Source organism: Corythoichthys intestinalis, chromosome 15 (assembly GCF_030265065.1).
Source record: "Corythoichthys intestinalis isolate RoL2023-P3 chromosome 15, ASM3026506v1, whole genome shotgun sequence".
NCBI classification, from domain to species: Eukaryota; Metazoa; Chordata; class Actinopteri; order Syngnathiformes; family Syngnathidae; genus Corythoichthys; species Corythoichthys intestinalis.
Genome location: NC_080409.1, coordinates 9,068,132 through 9,095,441, shown reverse-complemented (window position 1 = coordinate 9,095,441; position 27,310 = coordinate 9,068,132). Strand labels below are relative to the sequence as shown.

The 27,310-nt window shown below is 38.9% G+C and overlaps 2 protein-coding genes across 5 annotated transcripts in view; one reads left to right on the top strand and one right to left on the bottom strand.

Moving 5' to 3' along the window:
- The window catches only part of tdrd9 (tudor domain containing 9), a 99,344-nt gene that overhangs the window by 70,954 nt on the left and 1,080 nt on the right, over nt 1-27,310 (bottom strand). Inside the window, exon 2 of the mRNA XM_057859260.1 lies at nt 5,968-6,032. Coding sequence (XP_057715243.1) covers nt 5,968-6,032 — 65 coding nt within the window. The remainder of the gene's footprint in view (nt 1-5,967; nt 6,033-27,310) is intronic.
- rd3l (RD3 like) lies at nt 340-26,511 on the top strand. Of its 4 annotated transcripts, XR_009067129.1 has the most exons (12): nt 340-484; nt 976-1,092; nt 1,690-1,824; nt 12,413-12,692; nt 17,621-21,044; nt 23,999-24,097; nt 24,163-25,554; nt 25,627-25,677; nt 25,878-25,946; nt 26,061-26,169; nt 26,253-26,322; nt 26,457-26,511. XR_009067129.1 is itself a non-coding variant. In XM_057859267.1 (5 exons), exons 3-5 carry the CDS (start codon nt 1,761-1,763, stop codon nt 17,988-17,990), a joined length of 714 nt encoding a protein of 237 aa, XP_057715250.1. In that variant the 5' UTR covers nt 340-484; nt 976-1,092; nt 1,690-1,760; the 3' UTR covers nt 17,991-21,456. The 4 variants fall into 4 exon arrangements, 3 of the variants coding, with proteins under 3 accessions (XP_057715250.1, XP_057715252.1, XP_057715251.1); XM_057859267.1 differs by lacking the exons at nt 23,999-24,097; nt 24,163-25,554; nt 25,627-25,677; ... (2 more) ...; nt 26,253-26,322; nt 26,457-26,511 and having other exon boundaries at nt 17,621-21,456; XM_057859269.1 differs by lacking the exons at nt 340-484; nt 976-1,092; nt 1,690-1,824; ... (5 more) ...; nt 26,253-26,322; nt 26,457-26,511 and adding an exon at nt 7,598-7,776 and having other exon boundaries at nt 17,621-21,456.

Below are 27,310 nucleotides of genomic sequence, written 5' to 3'. Positions count from 1 at the left end.
CCTTCCAATTTGAACCAGAGCGGAAAAGTGAAGAGCAGGACAGCACTGTCGGTCGTTCACAAGACGAGCAGCAAAGGCGAAATGCAGAGCAAGAAATACTTGATGAGGCAAGAGTTCGGCTAAACTTCTGGTGTACTTGCGGCCAGTGGCGGAGCTAGAGGGGGGGCCGGGGTAGCACTGGACCCCCCTAAAATCTGATTGGACCCCCCAGGTGCCACCCCAGATGATTGACAATGACATATCGCGGCACCGACTGCTAAGTCCTTCCTGTACAGTAGTTGGCGCTATGTACCATAAAGCGTTGCAAATTCGCTTTGATGAGGAGAAGAAGAATCGCCACTGAAACGGAGGAGGATTTGAGATTTGAGTACCGTTTGAGTATCGTTGACGGAACGGAACACGGAAGATAAACAAAGTGACAAGAACAAACAAGGAGACGAACTTGGATACCCTGCCTTCAAGCCACTGAAATCCTCGTCGTAATGTAAGTTTTATGCTGGTGTCCTAATGAGTCAATGTTTAAATTTGTAGGAGGGAGATTTTTTGTTGTCGCTAAAAGAGAGAGCCACGGCATCAAGCAAACGTTAACGTTATCTCATGTCGTCCAGCTTCCAACAGCCGCTCGATATTAACGTCTATATTTAATTCATTTGGGTCGCTATTTACATACATGTTTCTCCAATAATTGTAGAGCATTAGCCAGCTGTCTCATGGTCTCTTGCCTTAAATGAAACATCACGTGAACACGGTAGTTGGCCGGGCCTGCTGTCAACTAGCTTGAAAGTCAGAATATTATGTCTATTATGTATTATTATGTATATATGTATTATTATATTATGTAATATAATGTCTACGGTGGTTTATTTGCCCTGAATTTTTTAAGGCTTGAAGTATGGATTTAATCATTTACCAACATTGTGTGATTATGAGTGATGCTAGGAGTAGCGTTAACAGGACTGGCTCATTGTTTCATAGGGACAGTTCAGAATGAAAAGGCAGGGGGCGAAGATTTCCTCTTTTTAAAGTGATCCAAGTCTGGGACGAGTCAGGCTCAGGATGAGAAAGAATCTGGCACACACTGCCCATCACCAGGTCAGTCAGAGCAGAGAAGCAGCTTCTCTGGTCTGAGAAGCAGTCACATGCTCACTTCAGCAGTCATTTTTCAGATACAGGTTTCCTACATGAGTATGGAAAGTATGGAACTTGATTTTTTATATTTAGTTCTATAGTAGTAGTTTTACGATATATTTCCATACAATGGCTTCCATACCACTAGTATGGAAGCCATTGTATGGAAATATATTTATCTTAATAGTTATCTTAAAATATTTGGATTAATTATTTTGCATACATCACTTATCTACAATCTCTTGGAAATAATTTAGTGACATAATGACATACAAATTCAGACTAATTATAACAAATGATTTGCATGATGAATTGCATCATCTATTCATAAGATAGATTGATAAGAGAGAAGGGGGGGGTCCTATGAGTAACTGTGAATGTGTTGGTGCATTTTCACCATTTTTGTAAAAAATAGTTATTATCAAGTTAATAAACAAATTATATACATAAATCTCATCACCTGTGTGCTTAGTATGTACATTTCAACATTTGACACTCTGATAGCAATTGATAAGTCAAGAAACAAATGTATTGTTATTGTCTGTGGACCCCCTGAAATAGCCTCGGCCACCCCCTGGCCACCCCAAGAATAAAAGTCTGGCTCCGCCACTGCTTGCGGCAAGTGCATCTCGATGACAACGGAGCGAGAGAGCGGATGCTGTCGAGAACTCAGGTTTTTGTCAGCAGATGTTCAAGGTGAGTTATTGCGTCATCAAACTCATTCCAATATAATTATGTAGATTGTTGGCATCCAGAGCTGTCGTGTGCTTTACATACAGTACAACTTATTCCAATATAATTGTGTAGATTGTTAGCATCCAGAGCTGTCGTATGCTTTACATACCGTACAGGCCAAAACACCTTGGCATTCGTGCCTTTTTATTTTCATGACCATTGACATTACAAACTCTCACTGAAGGCAATAAAACTATGAATGTGTGGCGAGCTAGGGAAGGTGGCGGAGTATCAAACCACGGAGCTAATCCGCGTTGTTTTATTGACATTTTGGCTGCAAGAAATAGCAATGTCTGTCTGGCATGCGACCCGCGGAAGGTAACGTTATTTCCAGCTGTTCCCTTCACAAAGTACCCCCCCCCCCAACCACACAACGTGCCAACATAATTTCCGCCGGTGAATTCTGTTATAACTTGCTACAAATGCACACGTGTGAATTGTGTACTTAGAAAAAAGGTGAAATAACTACAAACGTGTAATATTCTAGTATCTTCAAAGTACCCACCCTTTTCTCTGATTACTGTTTGGCACTCTTGCCATTCTCGCGATGAGCTTTCAGAGGGAGTCCCCTAAAATGGATTTTGACTTCACATGTATGCCATTCCGGCGTTGATGAGAATTTATTGCTTTATCAATGGGGTTGGGCCATTTGTGTTGCAGTGAATGAATTGCATTGGACGTGCTTTGATCAGTTTGAGTGGCAGCATCACTCATATTAGGTGAATACTGAACACACACACTTAATGCCTGATGAACTGACAGTAGAGGTGAATTATTAGCTTCCTCTGTGACTAGCGGTACGCCCGAAGGTTCGCCTCCCACTGTAGCGACAGGAGCGGCCTGGGTGCTTAAGAGGGCGGCCAGAGTGTCGCGTCTGTCTCGCTTCATTGCGCGCATTTCACTCGATATCCGAGCAGGCTGAGGCTTCTTGTGCTGGGAAATAGTTGGAACAGCATTTGGTTTTAGTCTGCGCTTATATCTAGCCGCTCCGGTGAGATCTTTCATTAGTTGTCGTCGACTAAAATCCTCAAACACGGTAGGAGAAAAATGGCGAGAACAAAGCCTTGGTTGTTTGGGAAGATTTGCTTGTCTACAGGCATTTTCCCAAACCTTTCTCCTCTTCTTGTCAACAGGAAATTTGTGGAGACTCACATCAATCTCCTTGTTTCCATTTGACTCGAAATTGCATCCATAAGCAGCACATCGTGGCATTTTACTTCGCGAGTTAAGCCAGCAATACACAATTGTTGTACACATGCTACACGATTGGAAAAATATCATCTACGTCATCAGTCCGCGGCCGCAGAACATGGCGCCAACTATCGGTCAAAATATGCACTAAATATTATAAAATATTGCCATTGATTTAACATTTTATGTGTTTCTAACGACATATTTTAATACAAGAGAACAATTGTGGTTTGTTAGAGCCTACATGTCTTTAAAATCGAGGATAACTTTAACAACCCAGCTCGTATGAAATAAAATAAATCAAAAAATTGTATTATACAGCAAAGGACTTTAACAGATTAAAGTGCCTCAGACTAACAATGTGGCTCAAGTACCATTTGGCATATTACCCAAAATTAACTGCCAACTTAAAGACCAGACAAGCACAATACAGTAACAATTGCTATTGTTTCAAAAAATGTGTGAACAACTTGTCTGTTAAATTGAACATTTCACACAAATAAATGCAGCATTTGCAGTTTTACACTAAATGGCCTAAAAGCTGTGTGACATAGAAAAAAAAAATTCACACACTTAACTGAAAAACATTACACTAAACTGTGTGTAAAGGTGTTTAGAAACACTGCTTAAGTTAGCCAGTCATATTCTTTTTTTTTTTTTTAACCAGCTGCTCAGGCAAACTAGCTTGTTGACATTTTCAGATAACAGAGCAGACCTTTTCCTTTGAACACTGTGCCCTGCCAAAGAAAAGTCTCTCGCAAGGAACGGTTGTAGGGCTGCATCTATCGAATATTTTAGTAATCGAGTGATCGACTGAAAATTCTATCAATTAATCGAGTAATCGGATAAAACATTTTGTTTTTTAGGTAAAGGGAAATTATAAATATACATGAGAAAAAAAGACATTTGATCCAATATTGAACCATTTTCAGTCAATCAATGTCTTTATTTTTGATGTACATTGTTGAAAACAGCCAATAATTGCATCTCAGATGTGACTAGAAAAAAAAAAATCACTGCTTTCACTCAAAAAATTTCTAGATCTTATTAAAAAAAACATTTCTTACCTAAAAATGTAATTATGCTTGATAACACACATCACTTGAAAGCTATGTGTTTTTCCCACGTGTTTCAATTGAATTTCCATTTGTGTCAAGCTATTTTTAAGTTGTAGTTAAGTTTTAAGTTAGTCTAAACTGTAAGTACTGATAGGATTTTGAGTTTTTTCAGTGTTCAAAATAAATGTATGATACCTGCTGTATTGGAGCACATTAGGGACCAGTGCTACTTGGTGTTTTATTCAGCGATGACTACTGAGCTAAAATTGACAGTTAGCTTTATTATGTTTTAATTTTACACCCTCATCACTCTACAGCGCTTTGTTTTTACAGATTAAATAAAGCCTGTATGTAAAACACTTTAGCCACGCATAAACAGCGGTCATAATCAATAGAAACCTAGCCCTCCGAAGAGCTAGAGTTACGTGAGCAAGTGACAGTAACATTATATTTATTAGCGCTGAGAAGTCTATTGCTTAAAAAGCCGGCTGTTTTCTAACACTGCCCAGACGTGGTCGAGTCTGTCATTTCGCATCTAGTCCTAAATGCATGCGATATCTATGAGACGCATCGGACACTACCTGCTACCACACTAGCATCATGCGGGCGTAGTTTTTAGCAACGTTGGCGTAGTTTGTAGCGGCTGTCGGCTGCAGTAATTTTTTTTTTCTTTCTTATTGCTTCTTCCTCTACGCACGCCGTTGTCCCGCATTAAAAGTAGTACGGGCAAAACGTGATGCTTAGAGCTGGCAAAATTAAACGATTCCTCAAGGTGAATAAAATTACTCGGATCAGTTTTTAAACTCGAGTTACTCGAGTTGCTTGAGTATTCGTTTCAGCTCTAGTTTGAACGATTTATTACTATGCAAGTTAGCCAATCGTTCTTTTGTTAAATTGTATTTATATCCTCATGTATTTATTTTTTTATACCGTTTGAGGCTAAGCTCAGGTATTTTATCAAATGAAAGTGCAATTCTGCATATTTTGAAGAATCACTCGGGAATTTCTTTTGTATAATATTCACATTTAATGCTCTTTTGAAAGTACAATCTCAGCACGCCTACGTTTTACCTCTCAAAAAAAATTTACTCTGCAACGATTTAAATGTTTCTAATCCGAATACTTCAACTACCTAGTTGATAAATTATTTGATAGCTGCAGCACTATAGTGATCAAATGTATACATTTGTGTGTACATGTCATTGACTAAACATGCGCTACAACGCGCTTATTTTTTGGTACAGAATTAGCTTCTTATCACTGGTTACGATGCGGCTTGCTTTTCATTCATTCGCGCAGCTTCACAGTCCTTTAAACAATATGGACGTGGTGCATCTCCAGAGTTGATAGTGCTTTTTTTCCACTACAGTGAAACGAGACGAGTCATTGGCTAAAGGCTGGGTTTAACCCACCGATCGGGCTCTTGGGGGTCTATGGGCAGTGGACGCTCTGGTTCTCTGCATGATGATTGGATGATCTGTCTGAGGCTGAATCCATTTTTGAGTCATAGCAGAGTATACGAATCGGTGATCTAGTCATTAACATCCGCGGCAGGCATTTTTCAATTTTCATTTGGTTCCGACTTGAACCGGGGACTTTCCTAATCATCCTAACGACACTTGCTTTGTTATGAACGACTAGTGAAAAATTAAGCTAATTTCTGGTGGGGTTTTTTTTCTATTGTAGCTGCTTCTATTTGGAGACTTGACTTCTGGCACTCTAGTTTCTTTCCCTAATTGAGCAGTCCCTCCGCCGTCACAAAGCACTAACAGGAGGACACACTTTGAGCTTTCCCTTATTGAAAGATCAGCATCTGCCACTGATATATACTTTTCACAGAAATATATATACTCACTTGGTCGGTCAGCTTTTATCGTGTTGACACTCTTGTGGTTCTCTTCATCAGCAGCATTTAAGGGGCTGCAACAAAACACACTTATGAGAAGGTCCATTTTATATGTCGTGAAAACTAAGCCTTTTACAATAAAGCAATTGCACGGTCAATAAAAACGAAGTCTTGATTCATCGCTGTATACCGCATAGTGTTGTCAAAAGTATCGAAAAGTATCGATAGCGAAATGTTGTATCCAGATATGGTATTTGATTGCAAAAATATTGACACTCAATTACAGTGGTACCACTACATACGAAGTTAATTCGTTCTAGGACCTTGTTTATGAGTCAAAATGGTCGTATGTCGAGCGGGATTTTCCCATAAGATTACATTGTAATTCCATTAATTCGTTCCACAGCCCAAAAACCTATACTAAATCCTTAATAAATACTGCTGTTACTATTGCAAATAGCAATTACAGAGAGCAAAACAAATAAATCATGAATAAAAATCAGAATAACAATAATATAATAATAGCAACACTAATAACAGTTATACAGTGGGGAAAATAAGTATTTAGTCAACTACTAATTTACCAAATTCTCCCACTTGAAAATATTAGAGACGCCTGTAATTGTCAACATGGGTAAACCTCAACCATGAGAGACAGAATGTGGAGAAAAAAAAACAGAAAATCACATTGTTTGATTTTTAAAGAATTTATTTGCAAATCATGGTGGAAAATAAGTATTTGGTAAATAACAATAGTTCATCTCAATACTTTGTTATGTACCCTTTGTTGGCAATAACGGAGGCCAAACGTTTTCTGTAACTCTTACAAGCTTTTGACACACTGTTGCTGGTATTTTGGCCCATTCCTCCATGCAGATCTCCTCTAGGGCAGTGATGTTTTGGGGCTGTCGTTGGGCAACACGGACTTTCAACTCCCTCCTCACCCCGTGGCATCAAAATGATAAGAACGGTGAGCAAAAATCCCAGAACCACACGATGGGGACCTACTGAATGACCTACAGAGAGCTGGGACCACAGTAAAAAAGGCTACTATCAGTAACACAATGCACCGCCAGGGACTCAAATCCTGCACTGTCTGACGTGTACCCCTGCTGAAGAAAGTACACGTCCAGGCCCGTCTGCGGTTCCCTAGAGAGCATTTGGATGATCCAGAAGAGGACTGGGAGAATGTGTTATGGCCTGGACGACCATGACACATTCTCCTAGTCTCCCACGTCACCTAATTGGAAGTCAGTCATTGCCAATGGCACAAAGAGTTCATAAAAAAAAAAATTTAATCAAATTTAATTTTGGTATTTTTATCTATGTAGTATCAAAAATGGTACTGAATATTTTTTGAGTATGGATATCGAGTTGAAATGTGTAGTGCCGTGCATGCCTACCAGAACAATTCGGCCAAGTGTTGAAAAGCACATTTATTAGACTTTGAACACATGAGAAACTTATTTGCAAGCCACCATTTTAGTGCCAATTCTCACTCGCCCCAGAGCAAGGGGAGGTACAACCCCTGATGGTACCACATCACAAGCTTTCCTTCCTCTCTACTGCGAGTACAAAAGCTCTGACCAAGCGTAGAAAAAGACGAAGGAAAAGAAAGGTGACAGCGCCTGCACATCACAGTGCGAGTAACTCTCTTGGAGGCACGCAGGACACCAGCGTTGGCGGCAATGATGGCACCAAGAGAATAACAAACACTAAGTGCAAATCCTGGAATGCCTTGGACAACCAAATGATGTCGCGGAGTCGTTTGGGAGCTATAACTCAGTGAGAACTTGTTCACCAAAATCGTGTTTTTTTGTAAGTACTGACTGATTATATTTGTACAGTATGTTGTAAATTCAAGTTTTAAGGCCGTTTAAAGTGATCCTCTAACTTAAATACATGTAGGCTCTAATAAACCACAATTGTTCTCTTGTACTAAAATATGTTGTTAGAAACTGTTGAGAGAAATGGTGGAGGAAATGTTTTGTATTCATAAATGTGTCCTCAGTTGATGTTGAAATAATGTTCCTATTGCATGTTATTATTGACATATTAACTTTTCGCCACAAGATGGCAGGATGGGACTTATTAACAGACAGAGATGCAAGCACGTTGACATAAAATATCATTTTATTAGATCTACTGTGAATCAGGGAAGAGTAGCATTGACGTATTGTCCAACGGATGACATGATAGCTGATATCATGACAAAACCTGTAACAAAGTTAAAATTGAAGAAGTTTGACAGTGCTATTTTTGGAATTTGACATTTAAAAGTTCATTTGGTTGTTAAAAAGGCCATCAACATGAGAACAAGTGGGGGTGTTGAGAGAAATGGTGGAGGAAATGTTTTGTATTCATAAATGTGTCCTCAGTTGATGTTGAAATAATGTTCCTATTGCATGTTATTATTGACATATTAACTTTTCGCCACAAGATGGCAGGATGGGACTTAATTGTCTAAAGTGCTACTTTTATTACTTCTTCTTGTTTGACTTTGATGACTTTGATTTGTGGGATTGCCTGTGAAGACAGCAATGAGAGAGGATGTATCCGCATGTCAATGGATATTAAAACATGCCAAGTTTTGGCTAAAAGACAACTTATTCTCCGTCAATTCATCCTACAAATGCAACGTTGAGCTGCAACCACCTCAACAGAAACACATTAAAAATGTTAAATCAATGGCAATATTTTATAATATTTAGTACATATTTTGACCGTTAGTTGACGACATGGTTTGCGGGCTCGCAGTGATGACGTCAATGGCATCTTTCCAAATGTGTAGCGTGTTCAACAATTGCTTATTGCTGCATAAACTCGCGAAGTAAAATGCCACGATGTGCTGCTTTTGGATGCAATTTCCAGTCAAATGGAAACAAGCGGAGTGAAGTGAGTGGTCAAGGTGGAATTATTATTTTTAGTGAATAAATGTGCATAAGTGGAAGCTTCTCCCCATTTTTGGTGCCTGTGTGCACGTATCCTACCCACCACGCGCTGCAACTGGCGCCCGAACATGTATCCTGGATCCTCAGTCAAGCAAGGTCCCACCGCGTCTGCAATATTGGTTTCGGATCTGTCCATTGTTTTGATTCGTCGGTCCCACCATGGCTTTTCGGATCAGTCTATTTTGTGGTATCAACCTGATCGCGGCTGGAACATTGCCATGGAATCGGTCTAATTCCTGGATCCTGCTATGTTTTTTGTTGACTATTCTTCGTGGGAGTTTTCCCCAAATCATACTAAATAATTAAAGCACTATGGCACGCTACAGTGACGACAGTGACTGACGTGGACCTTACAACAATGTTGGAGTTCATCAGGGAACACGGGTTTGCGTACTGCTGAGCTCCCCAGTGAAGAGTGGTTAAGGTGGAAATATATTTTTTTGTGAATAAATGTGCATGAGTGGAAGTGTTTCCCCTTTTTGGTTCTTTTATACACATATCTTAGCTACCACGCGTTACAATGTACAAGACATGGATTACACAAGGTGTGCTCTTTGGCCTGTACTGTAAGCACACGACAGCTCTGGATGCTAACAATCTACATAATTATATTGGGATGTTTGAAAACGCAATATGCTTACCTTGAATATCTGCTAATAAAACCGGAGTTCCCAACACTCTCACTCCCAATAGGACTGTCGCTCTGTTGCCATTGAGACAGTGAGTGCATCACTAGTTTTGCCCAACTTTTGTCTGATCAAGTATTTGCTGCAAGCATTTTTCCCTGAAGCTCTTCTTGTGAACGACCGACAGTGCTGCCCTGCTCTTCACTTTTCAGATCTGGTTCAAATAGGAAGGGTAGAACTGACGACATGTTGGGAAAGCTAAACTATTGACACGCTGGAATTTCGGCATCGGGGCCAGTGACGTCACGCACTGCGACGTAACAAGAATATAATATCAAATTATGATAACTCATACTAACATTTATCTTATAAGAATTACTTGTCTTAAAAATAGAGGATCCCTTTAAGGCTAATTTTGACCCTACTGCAGCTTTGTTTTCATGAACGGTGACAATAATGAAAATATTTTTCCTGGCTTTTTTTAATGACGTAATGTGAGTTAAACACGTGTCTTGGATGACTAAAATATTACAAGTTTGCCAGTTTATGTCTGATGAGGAGAAAAATGAGTGGTGTCTCTCAAATGTTCATATTGCATGTTTTCCTTATTGCTCGTGTAGTTTGTTGGACCAAATTAGTCCTGCAACGATTATTCGATTAACTCGAGTCATTCGATTAGGAAGGCAAGGCAAGGCAAGGCAAATTTATTTATATAGCACAATTCAACACAAGGCAATTCAAAGTGCTTTACATCACATGAAAACCATAAAAATCACATTTAAATCAACACAACGTAAAAACCAAGACAAAAGATCGCATTTAATCACAGAATAAAAATAAATAAATAAAAATAAAACAAAAATAGAAATAAAGCAAAAACTACTACTAATAATAATCATTGAAATCAGCAATGGAGATAAGCACAAGAGGAATAGAAGGCAGGTAGATTGAAATATATAGACAGTGGATATGCAGTGCTAAATAAAAGCGTTTTTAGCCCTGATTTAAATGAGCTAACGGTTTGAGCATACTTCAGACCTTCGGGTAACTTGTTCCAGAGGTGAGGAGCATAATAACTAAATGCTGCCTCACCCTGCTTGGTTCTTGTTCTTGGAACATGCAGAAGACCCGTTCCAGACGACCTTAAGGGTCTAGATGTCTCATAGGAATCTAACAAGTCAAGCATGTATTTTGGTCCAAGGCCATTAAGTGTTTTGTAGACGAGCAGTAGTATTTTATAGTCTATCCTTTGACTCACTGGAAGCCAGTGTAGCGATTTCAAAACCGGTGTAATGTGGTCCAGCTTCCTTGTATTTGTGAGGACTCTGGCTGCAGCATTCTGTACTAGCTGCAGCTTCCTGACTGATTTTTTATCAAGACCTGTAAATATACCGTTGCAGTAGTCCAATCTGCTGAAAACGAATGCATGCATAAGTTTTTCCATGTCTTGTTGAGTCAGAAGCCCCTTAATTCTGGTTATATTTTTTAGGTGGTAATAAGCGGATTTAGTGACGGACTTTAGATGGCTATCAAATTTTAGGTCTGAGTCAATAATTACACCAAGGTTTCTGACTTGATTTGTAGCTGTAAGTGACATTGTGCTAAGTTGGCTGCTTATCTTTGACCTTTCCTTTTTTGGCCCAAAAATGATCACCTCTGTTTTCTCCACATTTAACTGGAGAAAATTCTGGCACATCCATTCATTGATTTGATGAATGCATTTACTCAGGGAGACTAAGGGACTATAATCATGTGGGGACACAGAAATGTACAGTTGCGTGTCATCTGCATAGGCGTGATAGGAGATGTCATACTGTTCCATTATCTGAGCTAACGGAAGCATATAGATGTTAAATAAGAGTGGTCCAAGAATTGACCCTTGAGGGACTCCACACGTGAATTTGGTTCGTTCTGACTGATAATTTCCGATTGACACAAAGAAATCCCTATCATGTAAATAGGATGTGAACCACTGAAGAATAGTGTCAGTAAGCCCTACCCACTGTTCCAATCTGCTGAGTAGTATGTTGTGATCAACCGTGTCAAATGCGGCGCTGAGATCCAATAGTAGCAGAACAGATGATTTGCCTGCATCGGTATTCCGACGAATATCATTTAGGACTTTGATAAGCACGGTCTCGGTGCTGTGTTGTGGCCGAAAAGAAAAAGCTTCAACTCAAATTTTGCTGCTTCGAGTATTCGTTTAGAGTGTCATTGTAATGGTTCATTTTGAAAGTGTTTCTATTTAGTTTTATTGATTTGTGTGGATACACTACCCTTTAGTGGCAACAGTGAATATGACATAACTCATTTCACATGGCTGAATCCAGCTGCTCCCTGTTAAGACCAATATAAGGTTAAGTTTTTGTTTGAGCTAATGCTTTTTTTTTTGTTTGCATTCGTAATTTAGTTTATTGGTACATTTAGCCATGTTTGTGGGAATATGAGTTTGAAGGATTCGTTAAAAGCATTGTAAAAAAAAAAAAAAGTTAGCATTTTATGGCATTTAAGCTAATGAACTTTTGCTATGCAAGTTAGCCAAATGTTCTTCTTTTGTATTTCATCATTTATTCCTCATTTCATCCTCATTTATTTATGTATGTATATATTTATTTTAATAGTGTTTGATGCTAAGCTCAGGTATTCTGAATTATTTTTAAATGAAAGTGCAATTCTGCATAACAGTCAGGAATTTTATTTTGTATTCACATTTCATGCTCTTTTGAAAGGGTAATCTTAGCAAGTCTTTGTTTTCCATCTAAAATTTATTCTGCAACACATTAAATGTCCGATTACTCAATTATTCGAACTACTTCATAGATTTATCAACTGCTAAAATAATAATAATGTACTACTTCCTCTGTGTTTCGAGGGCAGTCCTCAACATGCGCTTCAGCTGGCCAAAATGGTCACACGACACATCCGCACAAACTGAAGCCTCATCTCGGAAGCGCCCTGAGGACCAACAGAGCTATGAGCTGATTCAAGAGCTTTTGTGGCACTTGCAGGAGCGCAAGGCTGGGTCTCTGGAGCTGGAGCGGCGTCTTCCTAGAGGCTACACATGGTTTCACACCCTAATCCCCGCATCAGAGCTAGACCAACTGGAAGTGCTGTGTGCCGGCATCCCGCCCGTCTGTGCTGCGGCGCTGCTCTCCAGGTGTTTTGTAGAAAGCACGCCATCCTCACTTTGCATGCTGTCAGCAGGAGAACGCCGCTTTGCTATCAAAACGCAGCCTGACAGCAGGCCAAGCGCACATGAGCCAAAGGGGGAAGGAAGGCAAGAGCGGGCTGCCAACGAAGCCACTGCGTTTTAATGTCACACTATCAGGTCATGTGAACATGAGGCGAAGGTGAAGAATTGCCTTTAAGGCATCGTACAAACAGATTCAATGAGTTTCCAAAACATAGTTATACAACAATGCTCTACTTCTAAGGGTGTAACGGTACATGTATTTGTATTGAACCGTTTCGGTACATGGTCCTCGGTTCGGAACGGCGGTGTACCGAACGAGTTTCCAACGTAATGTAACCCTTACGTTTCGAGGCTGTGAGTCGATCGGGTTACAGTTTCTTTGTGTAGATTAAATTTACTCCGTCTTCTCTACTATAATGAGGACCAAAACGGTAGGACAGTATAACCCAGAAACGTCAACGGCACGACAACATGGCCACCGCGAGAACGCAGTGCAACGCAGGCGTTCAAGTCAATCAGCCAATGCACACCAGTCGCAGTGCGGCCGCTTGTTAGACGCGTCCCAGAAGCGGCTCAACATGACGCACGCGAAAAGAACGGCAGAGTTTATTATTTGACGCGAGACGTGACCCTCCTGCGTCAATACTACTCCCGGTAGCTAGGATCGGGCAAACCAGGAGTCACTCATGTAAAACTACGGTGGATCCGGTCGATTTTCAAACTAATATGCAATCGTAACCCACTTTTTGAGTCCATGAGATCTCTTGAGTGGAAGATCGGGGCATAGTTGACTTGTCTTTGTTGATTTATTGCTGTCTTCTCCGCTGTAATAATAACCAACACGGCCCAGTGTTCAATACAAAACCCTCCTACCACAACAAAACAAGTAGGAACTTATATTCACATAGGAACTAAAGTTATACAACATAAAACAGACAATATAAATGAATACTACATCACATTTGTAAAATATAAACACATAATAAAATAAATAATAGCCCATTTAAATAAAATACATTGAAATGAGCTAAAACACCTGTAATTAAATAAGAATAATACACAGATCCTGCTTACACAATTAAATTTATTAATTTCTGTGTGGCGCTTTAACTTGAGAAAATCCACCAAAAAAGCTTTTGAAAACAGTTAATAAGAAAAAAAAATGATTCATTGAGGCATTTCATTTGTAAAATGAATGAATGAATGTGAAGTGACCCAATATACCAACCATCACAGCAAAGAATATACAAAGAATATGCCAAGACAGGATTCAACAACTGTAACAATTAACACTAGAAAACCCAACATTTTTTTTAGCCTACTAGAAAGCCCAGAAGGGGATCAGATGATCCCCACAACTCTGGGTATCCACAATTAGCATCTGTATATGTGCAAATGAGTGTGTCATTGTCTCTCAAATAGGCCACTCAAGCACGCAAGCAAACAACCTTACTCTAACCCACAAGGGTTGGTCAGTTTACACTGACTCTTGCCATGATAGTTTCAGTTTTTATTTGAGAGTTTTATTTTTGTATATGATTTTATTCATTCATTGCTCTGCCCATTTTTTCTTCTTCTCCTATAGCACACACAGGCAACTTTATGTATAAATTACTGCAATGAAATAAACAAACGCACAGACCACTGCAACGTGTATAGTTATAATGAATGAAATAATCAATACATTTGTGACGACAAAAAAATCTCAAATGTTTTGGTCTCACAACCCAACCCAAGTGTGATCAACTCTGCCATGTGGCTTTCTGAACGCAAAGTGCTAACTACATCAAGGGGCGGGGGATGTGCTTATCTTGATGACCGAGCTCGTGTGAGCGAGCGACAGTCGACTGGCGGGGTGGATTTGAACAGGAGCAGGAAATTATGGTGGCTGAGAGGTGTCAGGCGAAATGCAAAGTCTCAACACTTTGCAAATAAAAAAAAGCATGAACCCCAATTGCAAATGCTTTGCAAAAGAAAAAAAGCATGAATGCAAACCGCCACAACACGATCCCCAGTTCCTAAAGCGCGATTGCAAATTGGCAAAAGCACGAACCCTAATTGCCACAACACAACAGAAAATGGTTCGCAGCACGAATGGCTCAGAAGGTGAATGCAAAGACACAGCAACAAAAATCCCGCAACAGAACAGCAAAATCCCACAACACGACGGCAAGAGGATGACCCGGAAGTACAAAAAAATTCAGATTAAAAAAAAAAAAAAAAAAAAAGGACGACATATTGTATATTGCTATAAGTGCTTTGAGACCATCTACGGACAAGAAAAAAAAAAAAAAAAAGGACGACACATTGTATATTGCTGTATGTGCTTTCTGACCATCTCTACGGACCTCTGTGAAGTTGCCCCCCCCCCCCCATCAGACATATTTTTATATAAATCATGTCAATCGTTTGTACTGTAAAAGCTTTGTTAGTGCTGCTTTCATTCTAGAGATATTTACAATTCTTTTTGGGTAAATCTGAGGTCAGCTAGCCCCCCATTTCAATTCAGAATTGTATCTGTCATTTGTGCTAGTTTGTGCTGCAACAGTTTTGTAGATCAGTATTATGCTTTTATTTAGATATTAATTTTAAGTGTTGACGTCACTCGTAGCTTTTCCTTTGCTTAGCTCCCGTGGCTAATAGAGCATACCAACTCTCTCAATAACAGAGGTGTGTCCTAACAACTAACACGAACGTAGCACAAACGAATGGCAGCACTTCAGGACCAATTTGCAGTAAATGAGGGGCTTAGAGTGACGTCATCACTCAAAACTAATATCTAAAGCCCCCCAATTTACTGCGAAACGGACCCGAATTTGTTTGTGTTATGATCGTGCTTGTTTGGTAGCTAGCTAGGACACCCCTCTGTTATTGAGAGTTGGTATGCTGCATTAGCCGCGGGAGCTAAGCTAAGGAAAAGCTACGAGTGACGTAACCACTCGAAATTAATATCTGAATAAAAGCATAATACTGATCTACAAAACCATTGCAGCACAAACGATTGACACAATTGTTAATTGAAATGGGGGCCTAGCTGACCTCAGATTTACCTATATAAGAATTGTAAGTATCTCCACAACGAAAGCAGCTCAAACAAAACTTTTACAGCACAAACGATTGACATCATTTCTATATAAATTTGCGTCTGATGGGGGGCACAAGAGGTGTATTCATCAACTGATCCCACCTTGGGTTTTCTAGGGGTGTAACGGTACATGTATTTGTATTGAACCGTTTCGGTACGTGGTCCTCGGTTCGGTACGGGGGCGTACCGAACGAGTTTCTGATGTAATCTAAAGTGCTGTCAAATTTAGCGCGTTAACGGGCGGTAATTAATTTTTTGAATTAACCACGTTAAATTATTTGACGCATTTAACGCAAGCGCGGAATGACCGCTCATGCTTCCCATAATCCCACTGTTACGTCCCACGGACGGCTGCTAAAGGCGTAACATAAAACGAGCCACGCACACAAGTTGCAAATGGACACAAATTTATTCACACAAGTCGAACTCGCAATGAACAAAATATACAAAATGCGGAAGAAGCTGGCTTCAGCGTAAGCCCAGGCCAAAACATCAAACAAAATGAAACTATACTTGAACCCCACCCGCTAAGTAAACCCTGATCGTAAAAAAGAAAAAAACAATACAGCCACTACCCTGGCTTCTACACTAAACAAAACGGGTTGAACGAAAACGGCAGTTTACCTCTACTGCTGCGGTGCTCTTATTTACAGTGGTGAACAAAAACGATCCAATAACGAATGAACACAAAATACCTCACCGAAAAAGCGTGAGTTTAAGAAAATAGCGATCAAATGCATAGGTGAATGAATGGCGAGCAAACAGCTGGCGAGGAGGTACGCGGCACGTATGCTGTCAAATGCGAAGTTGCGAACTCTGAGTGTTGACTGTAAAATGACGAGCGGTCAGATGACTTTTGTTAACGCTGCCTTTATTTGGTTAACAAGACTCAGGCACAATACAACGCACATGCGGGTATGCAAGCTCAAACAACGGCCTAATAGTATTACCCAGAGCCGTATTACCATGTATCGGATTAGCTGCCGTAAAGCAAGAGTCGTTATTGCCGCAAATGTAAACAAAGCGCTGCATAATGGATACATGTCAGACAGCGGCTAGTTCGGGTGGCCCGTCGGTGGCGGTGACGTCGTCTGCCCGTCCGGCGTCAATCAGAGTACACCACGTTGGGAGGGGAGGCAGCCAGCTGGCGGACGCGGCGATCAGATGACTGACAGTCTTAAAAAAAGATAACAATTAAACGGCCAGGGCTGTCGCACCACTCAGAAGTGCAGTGAGCAGCGTGGGTAACGGTTAAATGTTAACATGGAAGATAGTTGGCCCTCTGGGTGGGGAATTCAAATTAAAAAAGAATATAGATGGAACAACTCTTCACTTCAGTGTTGCAACTGCTCAATTTTGCACATCAGATATTTATTTTAAAGAAAAAGTCTTAGCCAAAGTTATTTTTATTTTGTTTTTCAAAATATCTACATTTCAGAATATTGGATTTTCTATTTTTGAGCAGAATTCTAGCTTTGTGTAGGCTAATGTTACTATTGTTGAAAGCACAAAAGTGTGTAATAAACAACTAGCACATATATATTTTGCATTTTGTTTTCTTACTGTACCGAAAATGAACCGTACCGTGACCTCAAAACCGAGGTACTTATCGAACCGAGATTTTTGTGTACCGTTACACCCTTAGTAACAATCATTGATGCTAGTGAAATGAATCATAAGCCCTTATTGTCTCACACATTACAAGCTACCAGCGCTCCCCGCTGACAGATTTCCGTCATTACAACTTTAAACCTTGTCCTACTCAACCAACTTTGAATAATTAGCTACTGTTTGCGCGATTCCACAGGTTTCACGAGGTGCTTGCGGCCAGCGAAGTGATGCCCTGGGAGCTGGTCTCAGTCTTCAAGATGGTGTTGAGAGACGTCAAGCAAAGGCAATGTGACAAAGACCACAATCTTTCAGAAAAGGCAAAGATCCTCCCGACAATGGCATTTTGGACAAGCAGCAACAAATCGGAGCAGGGTGTTGTGGATGCGAGCAGTAGCGATAAAAAGTCTAGAGAGGAGATCCCGACTGTGTCTGGATATGTAGATAGGGTGACGCGGTATACCACTTCGTTTACAGGAAGAATAGAATGGGATCTTCCATATTACTATCCAGTTCCCACGAGGCCAATGGAGTCATGGAATACAAAGAGAGGACACTCCTCTCAATGAATCTTTTCTCTCGATTCATTTCTTCTACATCGAAAATATCTATGCACAATGTTTCCTCAAGTTAAGAAATTAAGTGGTTCCAGAGTGGCTTTCGTGATAATCACGATTTTTTTCCATATAATGAATCGAGTTTCACACGTAAATCGCCTAATTTGTTCCAAGCCATACCAAAACACCTCGGATTACCCGGCTTTATTTGTAATGCTTTGTCGTCCCCTAGTGGTGCTTAAGTGTAACTAGTTAATTAAACTCATTCTATAGACGTATCACATGACTACTTGAGCTCATAGCAAACGCACAGCGCTAAAAGATGAGCTAACTTCAGCAGCCATTTCATCATGCCGTTTGTACCATGATAAAGTATCGCTTCTAAGTTATGTTCTTCTTTTGCTTCCCATACATGAGCGTTGTGGCGTGTATATTTCCTCTGTTTACATTCATAGTCAAACGTGGTTATATTATTGCATTGCTGCGAGTGGGAATTATCTATTATAGTAGATATTAGTTTTCGTATGATGAATCATTATTCGTAATCAGTGTTGTTAATAACGACGTTAAGAGTATAACTGCGTCACTAAAGGCGTTATTTTATTCAGTAGTGAGTAATCTAATTACTTTTCTTGTCTTGGCAAACCTGTTACCGTTACTGAACTCGAATCGATCTTTAAATGATGAAACAGTTCTAAAACATTCACATGTCAAAAGTAGACAGAAGGGAACTAATGCAATTACGGGAGCAATTTTAACAACTTTATCGGTTGATTCACAACATTGAATGACTTCCAAACATAGAAAAGGTTACAATCTAGTTATCACAATATCCGCAATACCCCTGTATCTAGTTAAGTATTGCTGAGCCAGTTCATGGATGCGCACCCTACGCTGATATTTTTCTATCATTTGCATCTTCATTTCACTGGTAAGCGTTACCTTATTTCTTGTTTCACCACCTGTACAAACCTGTGTTGATTTCTGGCACAAGAAAATCCGCCGTGCATCTGTCTGCGGCGCTGTCATGTAGTCGTATTTCGAGCATGTCGTCGAATTTAGAAACAAATAGCGAGTCAATTTTTACGTCGGATGTTGAAAAGATCGTGTCAAAGCAATCGTATTTCAAGCATGTCGTCGAATATAGAAAGAAATAGCGAGTCAATTTTTTACGTCGGATGTTGAAAAGATCGTGTCGAAGCGATCATATGTCGAGGTACCACTGTAGTTTCAAACAAATTTTAGGGCTGCAGGTATCGAATAGTTTAGTAATCGAGTAATCGACTGAAAATTCTATCGATTAATCGAGTAATCGGATAAAACAAATATATTTTTAGATGAAGAGCAATTATAAATATACATGAGAAAACAAGACATTTCATCTAATCTTGAACCATTTTCAGTCAATCAATGTCTTTATTTTCGATGTATATTGTTGAAAACAGCCAACAATTGCATCTCAGATGTAACTACAATAATAAAAAGACTAATTCGCTGCTTTCACTCAAAAAACTTTGAGCTCTTATTTAAAAAAAACAAAAAATCTATACATATATATATATATACACATATATCTTATCTAAAAATGCTGTTATGCTTGATAACACACATCACTTAAAAGTTAGGATTTTTCCCACATGTTTCAATTGAATTTCTATTTGTGTCAAGCCATTTTTAAGTTCTAGTTAAGTTTTAAGTTAGTGTAAACTTTAAGTCCTGATAGGACTTTTGAGTTTTTTAAGTGTTGTAAATGTATGATACAGGCTGTATTGGGGCACATTAGGGACCAGTGCTACTTGGTGTTTTATCCAGCAACGACTACTGAGCTAAAAATTGATAGTTAGCATTATTAAGTTTTTAATTTACACTCTCATCATCACTCCACAATGCTATGTTATGTTAAAGCCTGTATGTAAGACACGTTAGCCACGCATCGACAGTGGTCATAATTAATAGAAATCTAGCCCTCCGCAGGGCTAACGTTACGTGAGCTAGTAGTGACACTAACTTTAATCTTATCTATTAGCGCTTAGCGCTCTTTATTAGCGCTTAGCGTTCTACTGCTTTAAGATGGCGGCTGTTTACTAACGCTGCCCAGACGCGGCCGAGTCAGTCATTTTGCATCTAGTTCAACATACATGGGATCTCTATGGCTACGTTCATACTACAGGTCTTAATGCACGAATCCGATTTTTTCATGTTTTTCTGACTCGAGTGAGGCATTAACTTGACGGTCTGAACGTGACAAGTCGCATAGAACTGGACCATTTCAAATCCGATCTGGGTCACTTTCGTATGTGGTTCAAATCCGATCTGGGCCACATTTTTCCAGACTGTCGCGGCGGTCTGTACTGTCCTGTCTCTCAAATCGGAATTCATGCAGCAATTACGTCATCAAAAAGCGATAGAGACGCTACAGTACCTGTGCAGCTGTGCGTCATTAGCGCCTAGCTTGCCTTGAACACGGCTTTTTAGGAAGGGTCGGACTTGACAAGTCATAAAACAAATAAAAATGTGTTGAGGATAAGCCTGAGAATGATCGGTTTTCTGTCTGCTCCATATACCTGTAAGCAATATTTCAACATTGCTTACACGGCCGAGAGTCGGGGCAAACTGCCCGTATGTGCGTGTGACATGCACGGACAGTGCGTGCATGCTATCGTTCCATATACTTTGAATATAAGCCTAAACTGGGATTATTTATATGATATATTATCTGTGTCCTCTTTTTAAAAAGCAAAATATGATATCCCTGGAATGACGGATGACAGCCAGCATGTGTTGTCATTTGCTTTGATGCTTCTGCGCATGCGGGTCGTCTTGCTCAGCGCTTGTCAGACTGCGACTTAGTGCGCATGCGTAATACTTGAATGGTCTCAATGGACAAAGGCAGTCTGAACGGGCACGCCAAAAAAACAGATATGACAAAAAATCGGATTCGTGCATTAAGACCTGTAGTATGAACGTAGCCTTTGAGACGCATCAGACGCTACCTGCTACCAACGTAGCATCGTGCGGACTAGTATTTAGCAACGTCGGCGTCATTTGCAGCGGCTGTCGGCTCCAGTAAGTTTTTTTTTTTCCCCTTCCTCTCCGCACGTGACATTAGCGCGTTGTCCCGCATTAAAAGTAGTCCGAGCAAAACGTGATGCTTAGAGCTGTCAAAATAAACGATTACTCGAGGTGAATAAAATTACTCTGATCAATTTTTAAACTCGAGTTACTCGAGTATTCGTTTCAGCTCTAACAAATTTACACATTTTTTAATGACATTTGAATATTTACGCTGCAGTATAGAGGTGAAACCACGAAAGCTTTTCATGTACGTATCATAGTCATTAATTTTCGACTGTAAAATCAGTTAAAAACATACAAAATAATATTTTGGTAAGAAATGGTGGACTGGCTCACATAATAGTCACAAGCATCTTATCATTAAGACCTTTAAAGTATTTAATTTATTTTCTACATTATTTTTTTTTAAAAATGTTATTTACAGCCTGTGCAGATTTTTCAGATAATCATACATTAATAATAATCGTAAAAAGTTCATTTTTTGTTGTGTTGGCTGTGCTTGTGGACAAAAGCAGTAGTTTTTACCTGAAGGAAGGCTCCGTTTTTGTTGTACTCCAAGAAGTTGTTTTTTTTCAGTTATAACTGAACTTTATAACTTTTACTTAGACAGACAATGTTGAGTGGGCTTAAGATAAATTTTTATTTTTTTGCATTCCTGGTTAGTTAAGCTATTATTCCCAAGTTTGTACTTTTTGTGTATGTGTTGATATAATTCAAGTTATGTTCAAATATTTCAATTTGCCATTAAAATCGTGACATTTATTCTGGAGGTTTTGAAAATGTATTTTTAGTAGTTTTTGAAAACAAATGTTTGAATTGAACGGTGTATCACCTGAACCAACACACATGAAGGTTAGTGTAAGTGAATACAGATTTATTTTGCATTGATTTAGTCCAGGGGTTGGAAATAGCTCTTTTGAAGGCTGCATCTGGCTCGCAAACAGATCTTTAATTATTTTTAAAAAAAAAATTTTTTTTTAAGTTTGTTACATAATGGGAAGGGAGCTAGGACCTCTAGGAAAACCTAGCGGCCGTAAGGGCCACAGGGGGAGCGTTAAAAAGAACAACTGGTAAGGGGTGCTCCCATTTTTTCCTTTGGCAAGCCAGTGATCAGGCGACATTCAAATTTCAGGACAGGTGCGGCAGTGGAGAGCCCAAAAGTCTGATGATGCGTGTGGCAGTCGGTTGTAATAATAGCTATGCATCTTTAGCATGATGCAGACAGAGATTAAATGCTTCAGTCTGTTGCTACACATTTAATTTTGTTTTATTTTCATTTTTCTTGTACAGCCGAAACAAGAAAAATATAACGTCCGTCTCGCATTGCTGCACAAAGACGGCACATTTCTTATTCGCTCTAAAATGTGAATTCTTATACAATTATAAATAATTACAAGTTTTTGTGACAAAACAATTAACTTCTGCATTTTAGACACACCTTCACTCGTCATCCCCTCGCCATTACGAACACATCTGCGGTCATACATAACCATACATAACGATTAAAATATTTCTGAACTATATTAACACACAGTACACATCACAATCATCCTAAAATAAAGCAGTCCTCTAATATACACAGTCAAATTATACTCTTCTTCTCACCTGAAACAAGAAAAAAATACTTTGAACAACATCCGTCTCGCGTTACAGCACAGACGGGTCATTTCTTATTTGCTCTAAAATGCGAACACTTATTGCCCATGTACGCTAAGAAGCGAACGCTGCCCCCTGCTGGTTTAAAACCGTAAGTACAACAGTCTTTTCTGGCTGAAACGTGTATATTTTCCACAAAAAACGAAAGAAGATGGAACATTTTAAACATAGGGTGAATCTATCTGTGGACACAACAAAATATTAACGTAACTATTTTAATGATTTAATATTTATTATTTAATTTAAATTTTTATATAAATTATTAAAAAGAATTCAGAGACTTATTGTACTTTAAAAGTGTTGAAATTCCGTAAAATGCACATATTACTTGTGTTTTTAGTTTTAAACATAAACATCACAGAATTACATTTAAAAATATGTGTTCATGGCTCCCTCAGCCAAAAAGGTTCCCGACCCCTGATTTAGCCTATCAATTAATGAGGTTCATATTCGTGAGAAATGTAGCCCCAACCCCCGATCACTCAATCTGTTTGGTTTTTATTAATGTCCCGTCCCCTGCAAAAAGTGTACACGCAGGTTATGCTGTTATATCGTTCCTAATACTGAAACCAAACCTAGGCCCTTGATTTATTCGAGAGGAGTCTGGCTGCAGCCCGCCTCTCTCAGTACCCTGCGCCGCTCCTCTCAGTACCCATCCCGCAGACAGGAAATGACGCAATACCGCCGCTCTCAGTCCCCTCAGACCGGAAATGTCGTCAACCCTTGCGACGAAAATAAGTTACGTTATTTCACCTCACGAAGAAAACACGGTAAGTGGCCGCACTGAAAAAAAGTTTTTAAAAGCGTATGCATGTTTAAAAATGTTAGTTAAACAACACTTGCGGTGAAAATATGAAGTGTTTATTCTGAGTTGAAAAGACCGTACTTATATCTAGTATTCTTAATGTAATTTAAATAATGTATTCCTTTACTAACTGCATGTGACTTTGCTCTACTTATATTGTTTAATACGTACTGATGAATTCAGCAGCGAATTGGCTAATGCTGCTAATGCTTTTTACATTTTTTTTTCACAATGAACAGTCTTCTTTGTGTAGTTTTCATTATATTGCACTCTTATTTTTCATTATGTACATGCCTGCAATTCGCAGCTCGCTGTTTTTGTTGTTGTATGGTGTTGTTGTTTTGCCTTCATTTGTTTTTTCTGGTCCTTTGTCGTTTGAATGTTGTCACATGATCCAAATAGGACAAGGTTGTAATTGTTTTTTCTTGATATTGTTACTCTGCTTAGCTATATATTTTTTCATTATTTTGTTTTTTTTTACTAGCTCCAAGATCACCACCCCATTGGGAAGAAACTAAATCACGACCCCCAAATGGTATTCTTCCCATGCAGATACAGGGATGTCACACAGATCCAAATGAAAGTAAGTAGCATAAGTAGTAATGTACTTTAGATTTTGGACTGTGCTTAACACTTTTTTTTTGATAGACATCGAACACAGTAAAACCCACGTGGCAGACAGGACCAATGGTGACAATATAAGACCATGCCGAGCTTCATGGACGGTTCAAACTCATCCTGCCCAGGAACGGCTGGTATGTTTTTATGTCTGAGACAAATGTTGTGCTCAGTGGAAATCTGGATAGGCTTATTATTCCTTATATTAGTTAACAATTGGACATAATTGATTATTTACTCTTTGTTTATTTAACCAATCAACATTCTCATTAGCTTATGCAAATCTTGAATATAAAGAGGCCAGAAATGGTGTTGATTGTCTAAAAAAAGAAAGTTTGATTGACACGTGCTGACTTTTGGAACGTTGGCCTGAACAATGAAATGGAATCAACTGTGAATTTTGAGGATTTAGTTTCTCTAAAGAACATAATGTCACTTGTACAATTAAGTAAAATGTAACTTTTTGTGTTTGTTTTTTGCAGATATGAAATGCATATTTATAACTTGTCTAACAAGTAGCTCATTCAAAGGTATAAAAAAGTATTTTTTGGCGTGTGTAGGGTATTTTAACTATGTAGCCTACAGAATGCTTGTATGGGCTCATGTAGGTGTCTGCGTACGTTTGTATTTATATAACATATGTCCGTGTGTATAGATTATGTTTTTTTCAGGGAAGGACCATATTTGTGGCTGACCCCTATGTTGTTGCAACATGGTGAAAGCCTACAGGATGTGACCCACACATGCATTTGCCTGTAAGGCTGATTAGTAACAACTACAACTTGGAGCATTGGTTCATTTTCAAAGAACAGTCAAATCATAACAAATTAAATGATCCAAATTCCAATTATTTGTGGGAAGAAAAACAGATCCAATCATGAGATCAGGGAACAATTGTTATCTCTAATGAAATTCAGTATCCATTCATATTGGCATGGCGTTTCCATGATGATCCAGAATGGCCTTGTTTGGTTTTGAAGGTATGTTCCAGTCGATCCTTTTATGTTGCCCCTTCAATTAAAGCAGAATTGCACTCCAGATGATTCATCCAATCATTTGAAGCAAATTTCTAAAATGCCACTCTAAAATTGCGAATGTTTTGTTTCAAGGGCGTTGGCCCGGTCTCAACATTGGTAGGGACGAATATAATGCAAGTAAGGTTGCTCAAAAGTTGGTGGGGACAACTTTAGCATCCTGAAAAGTTGGTCGTGTTATGTCCCTACCGTCCCTATGCAAACCTACGCCCTTGTTTTGTTTGCATGAATCATTTAAACCTGACTGGTTGGTGTTCTTATGCATGGAAACACGTTTGTAATTGTTTAACTACTGTATTTAATATGAACCTATATTTTCAATTGCAGAAAACGTTGACAGTCAATCAACAGGGGGACATGGAAAGAGAGGATTGGAAGTGAAATAGAGGTATTTGTAAAAGTGTGTATATTCATTGATTCAAAACTTGAAGGAAGTGACTCGGTTAAATTCTTACGTTAGGGTTTTCCGGGACAGCCATAGGGGAAGGACTGTGGCATCTTCATGTTGATGGTAGGTGAGTTTAACTGTCCAATTTTGTCCTCTGTGATATTTGTATTCATTTATCCATTTGTAGTATGCTCTTTGCACTGTTCTGGATGCTCTCTTTGAGTTTAACCATTGTAAAATGAAGTTCACCGAATCATTCAAATTGGGCTACAAAATATCCTTGTCGTTATTCTTTATTTACACTTGTTTTTAATTTTTGTTAGACTGATATGCCAACTCTGAGGAAGTGGTGGTGTATATTGCTAGCGGACAATTTCAAACTTGGGTGCATGGTAAGTCTTTGAAACTGTTGATATGGCATTCATAGGAAAGTAGGTGCACAGCACCTTAATTCTTTGTTGGAAAATGTGGAATACTTATTTTTGTATTTTTTCAACTTATGTGAGCCACAGGAAAGAGTTTGCCCATTGGACAGATGAGGCAAAAGCATTACTGCAGGGTGAAGTGCCACCAGTCTATCAGTTACAGAAGTGAAATTCGAATATAATTGCTGAGGTCAGCTTTTAAAGACTTTTTAGTGTCCATTACTCTGACGCACTTTTGAACATGCCCCCCTTTATTCACTGATTTATTTTTAGGAAGAGGTGCAACCACAGCTCCTTCAAGTTAGTGGTGGCCCACTCCAAAAAGATATGGCGGGAAAAAATGGTAAGATTGTTTATATACCTAGTTTAATGCAATGCCTAAAAAGAAAAATCAAGTATAAAATTAACAAAGCATCATTTTTATTTTACTTATGTAATATTCAAATAGCTCTTTTCTTTCTCTTTTCCAATGAACAGTTTTGGTAAAAGGATTGTGCAAGACAGCACAAAAGCCTCGGGCAGGGATAGGGGGGGGGGAAAAATCAATGCAGTAGGAGTTCCCAAGCATCCTGCAGATGGAAGAGGATGAGCACGAACTACAATGTCTTGGAGCCATTCAAGTTCTGTTTCAACCATCTGGAAGATGGATTTACCTTTTTTGAGGAGATTGTTGACTAAAGAAAATATCTATTCTCTCGATAATAATAAAAAATAATAAAACTAAAAAAATAAAGTTTACCACATCAGAACTGGTTGTATTGAGTTCATTTTTCTACACTTATAAATTAGTTGTTTTTTTTTCTTTTATCCCAGATGTTAGTTGTAGGTAGTTTTAATTACCTGTGATGAAGGCGGGAGTGCTTGCCGAAAAATGTCAGGTAATTAAAACAACCTACAACTATTGTCTGGGATAAAAGAAAAAAACAACTAACACATGACAACTTTTGTCATTTCTGTTTGAATTAAAGGTGCCTTTCCTGGAGCAGAAAGTTTAATATAGTTTCTGAATTAGTTAATTAGGATCTTCACCCACATGAATGAATTTAAGTAGCAAAATGAAAGACAAAATTGGTTTGGTTGCAACATTGAGAGAATATTACGTTTTTGATACATTAAATTGTAATGAAGCTATATTAATGTGTCCGTTCATAAAAATGTAAGGATGACAGCAATTTTGTAATAATTCTCAATTGGAGTATATTTTACAATTGACAAACTAAAGTACACACTGTGATAGGTCACAGGCGATCTTTCAGTCACTAATTAAACCTTTATTGCAGTAGTGTGTATTTTAATTTTGATGTACTGTAACCGTGTTTTTCATTTTGGTA

Bases quoted from the DNA above. Each gene is read 5' to 3' on its own strand.
- rd3l (XM_057859267.1), top strand. From the start codon at position 1,761: ATGACAACGGAGCGAGAGAGCGGATGCTGTCGAGAACTCAGGTTTTTG. The intron at 1,825-12,412 runs GTGAGTTATTGC...TTTCGAGGGCAG, and splicing joins TTTGTCAGCAGATGTTCAAG to TCCTCAACATGCGCTTCAGC. The intron at 12,693-17,620 runs GTGTTTTGTAGA...GCGATTCCACAG, and splicing joins GCTGCGGCGCTGCTCTCCAG to GTTTCACGAGGTGCTTGCGG.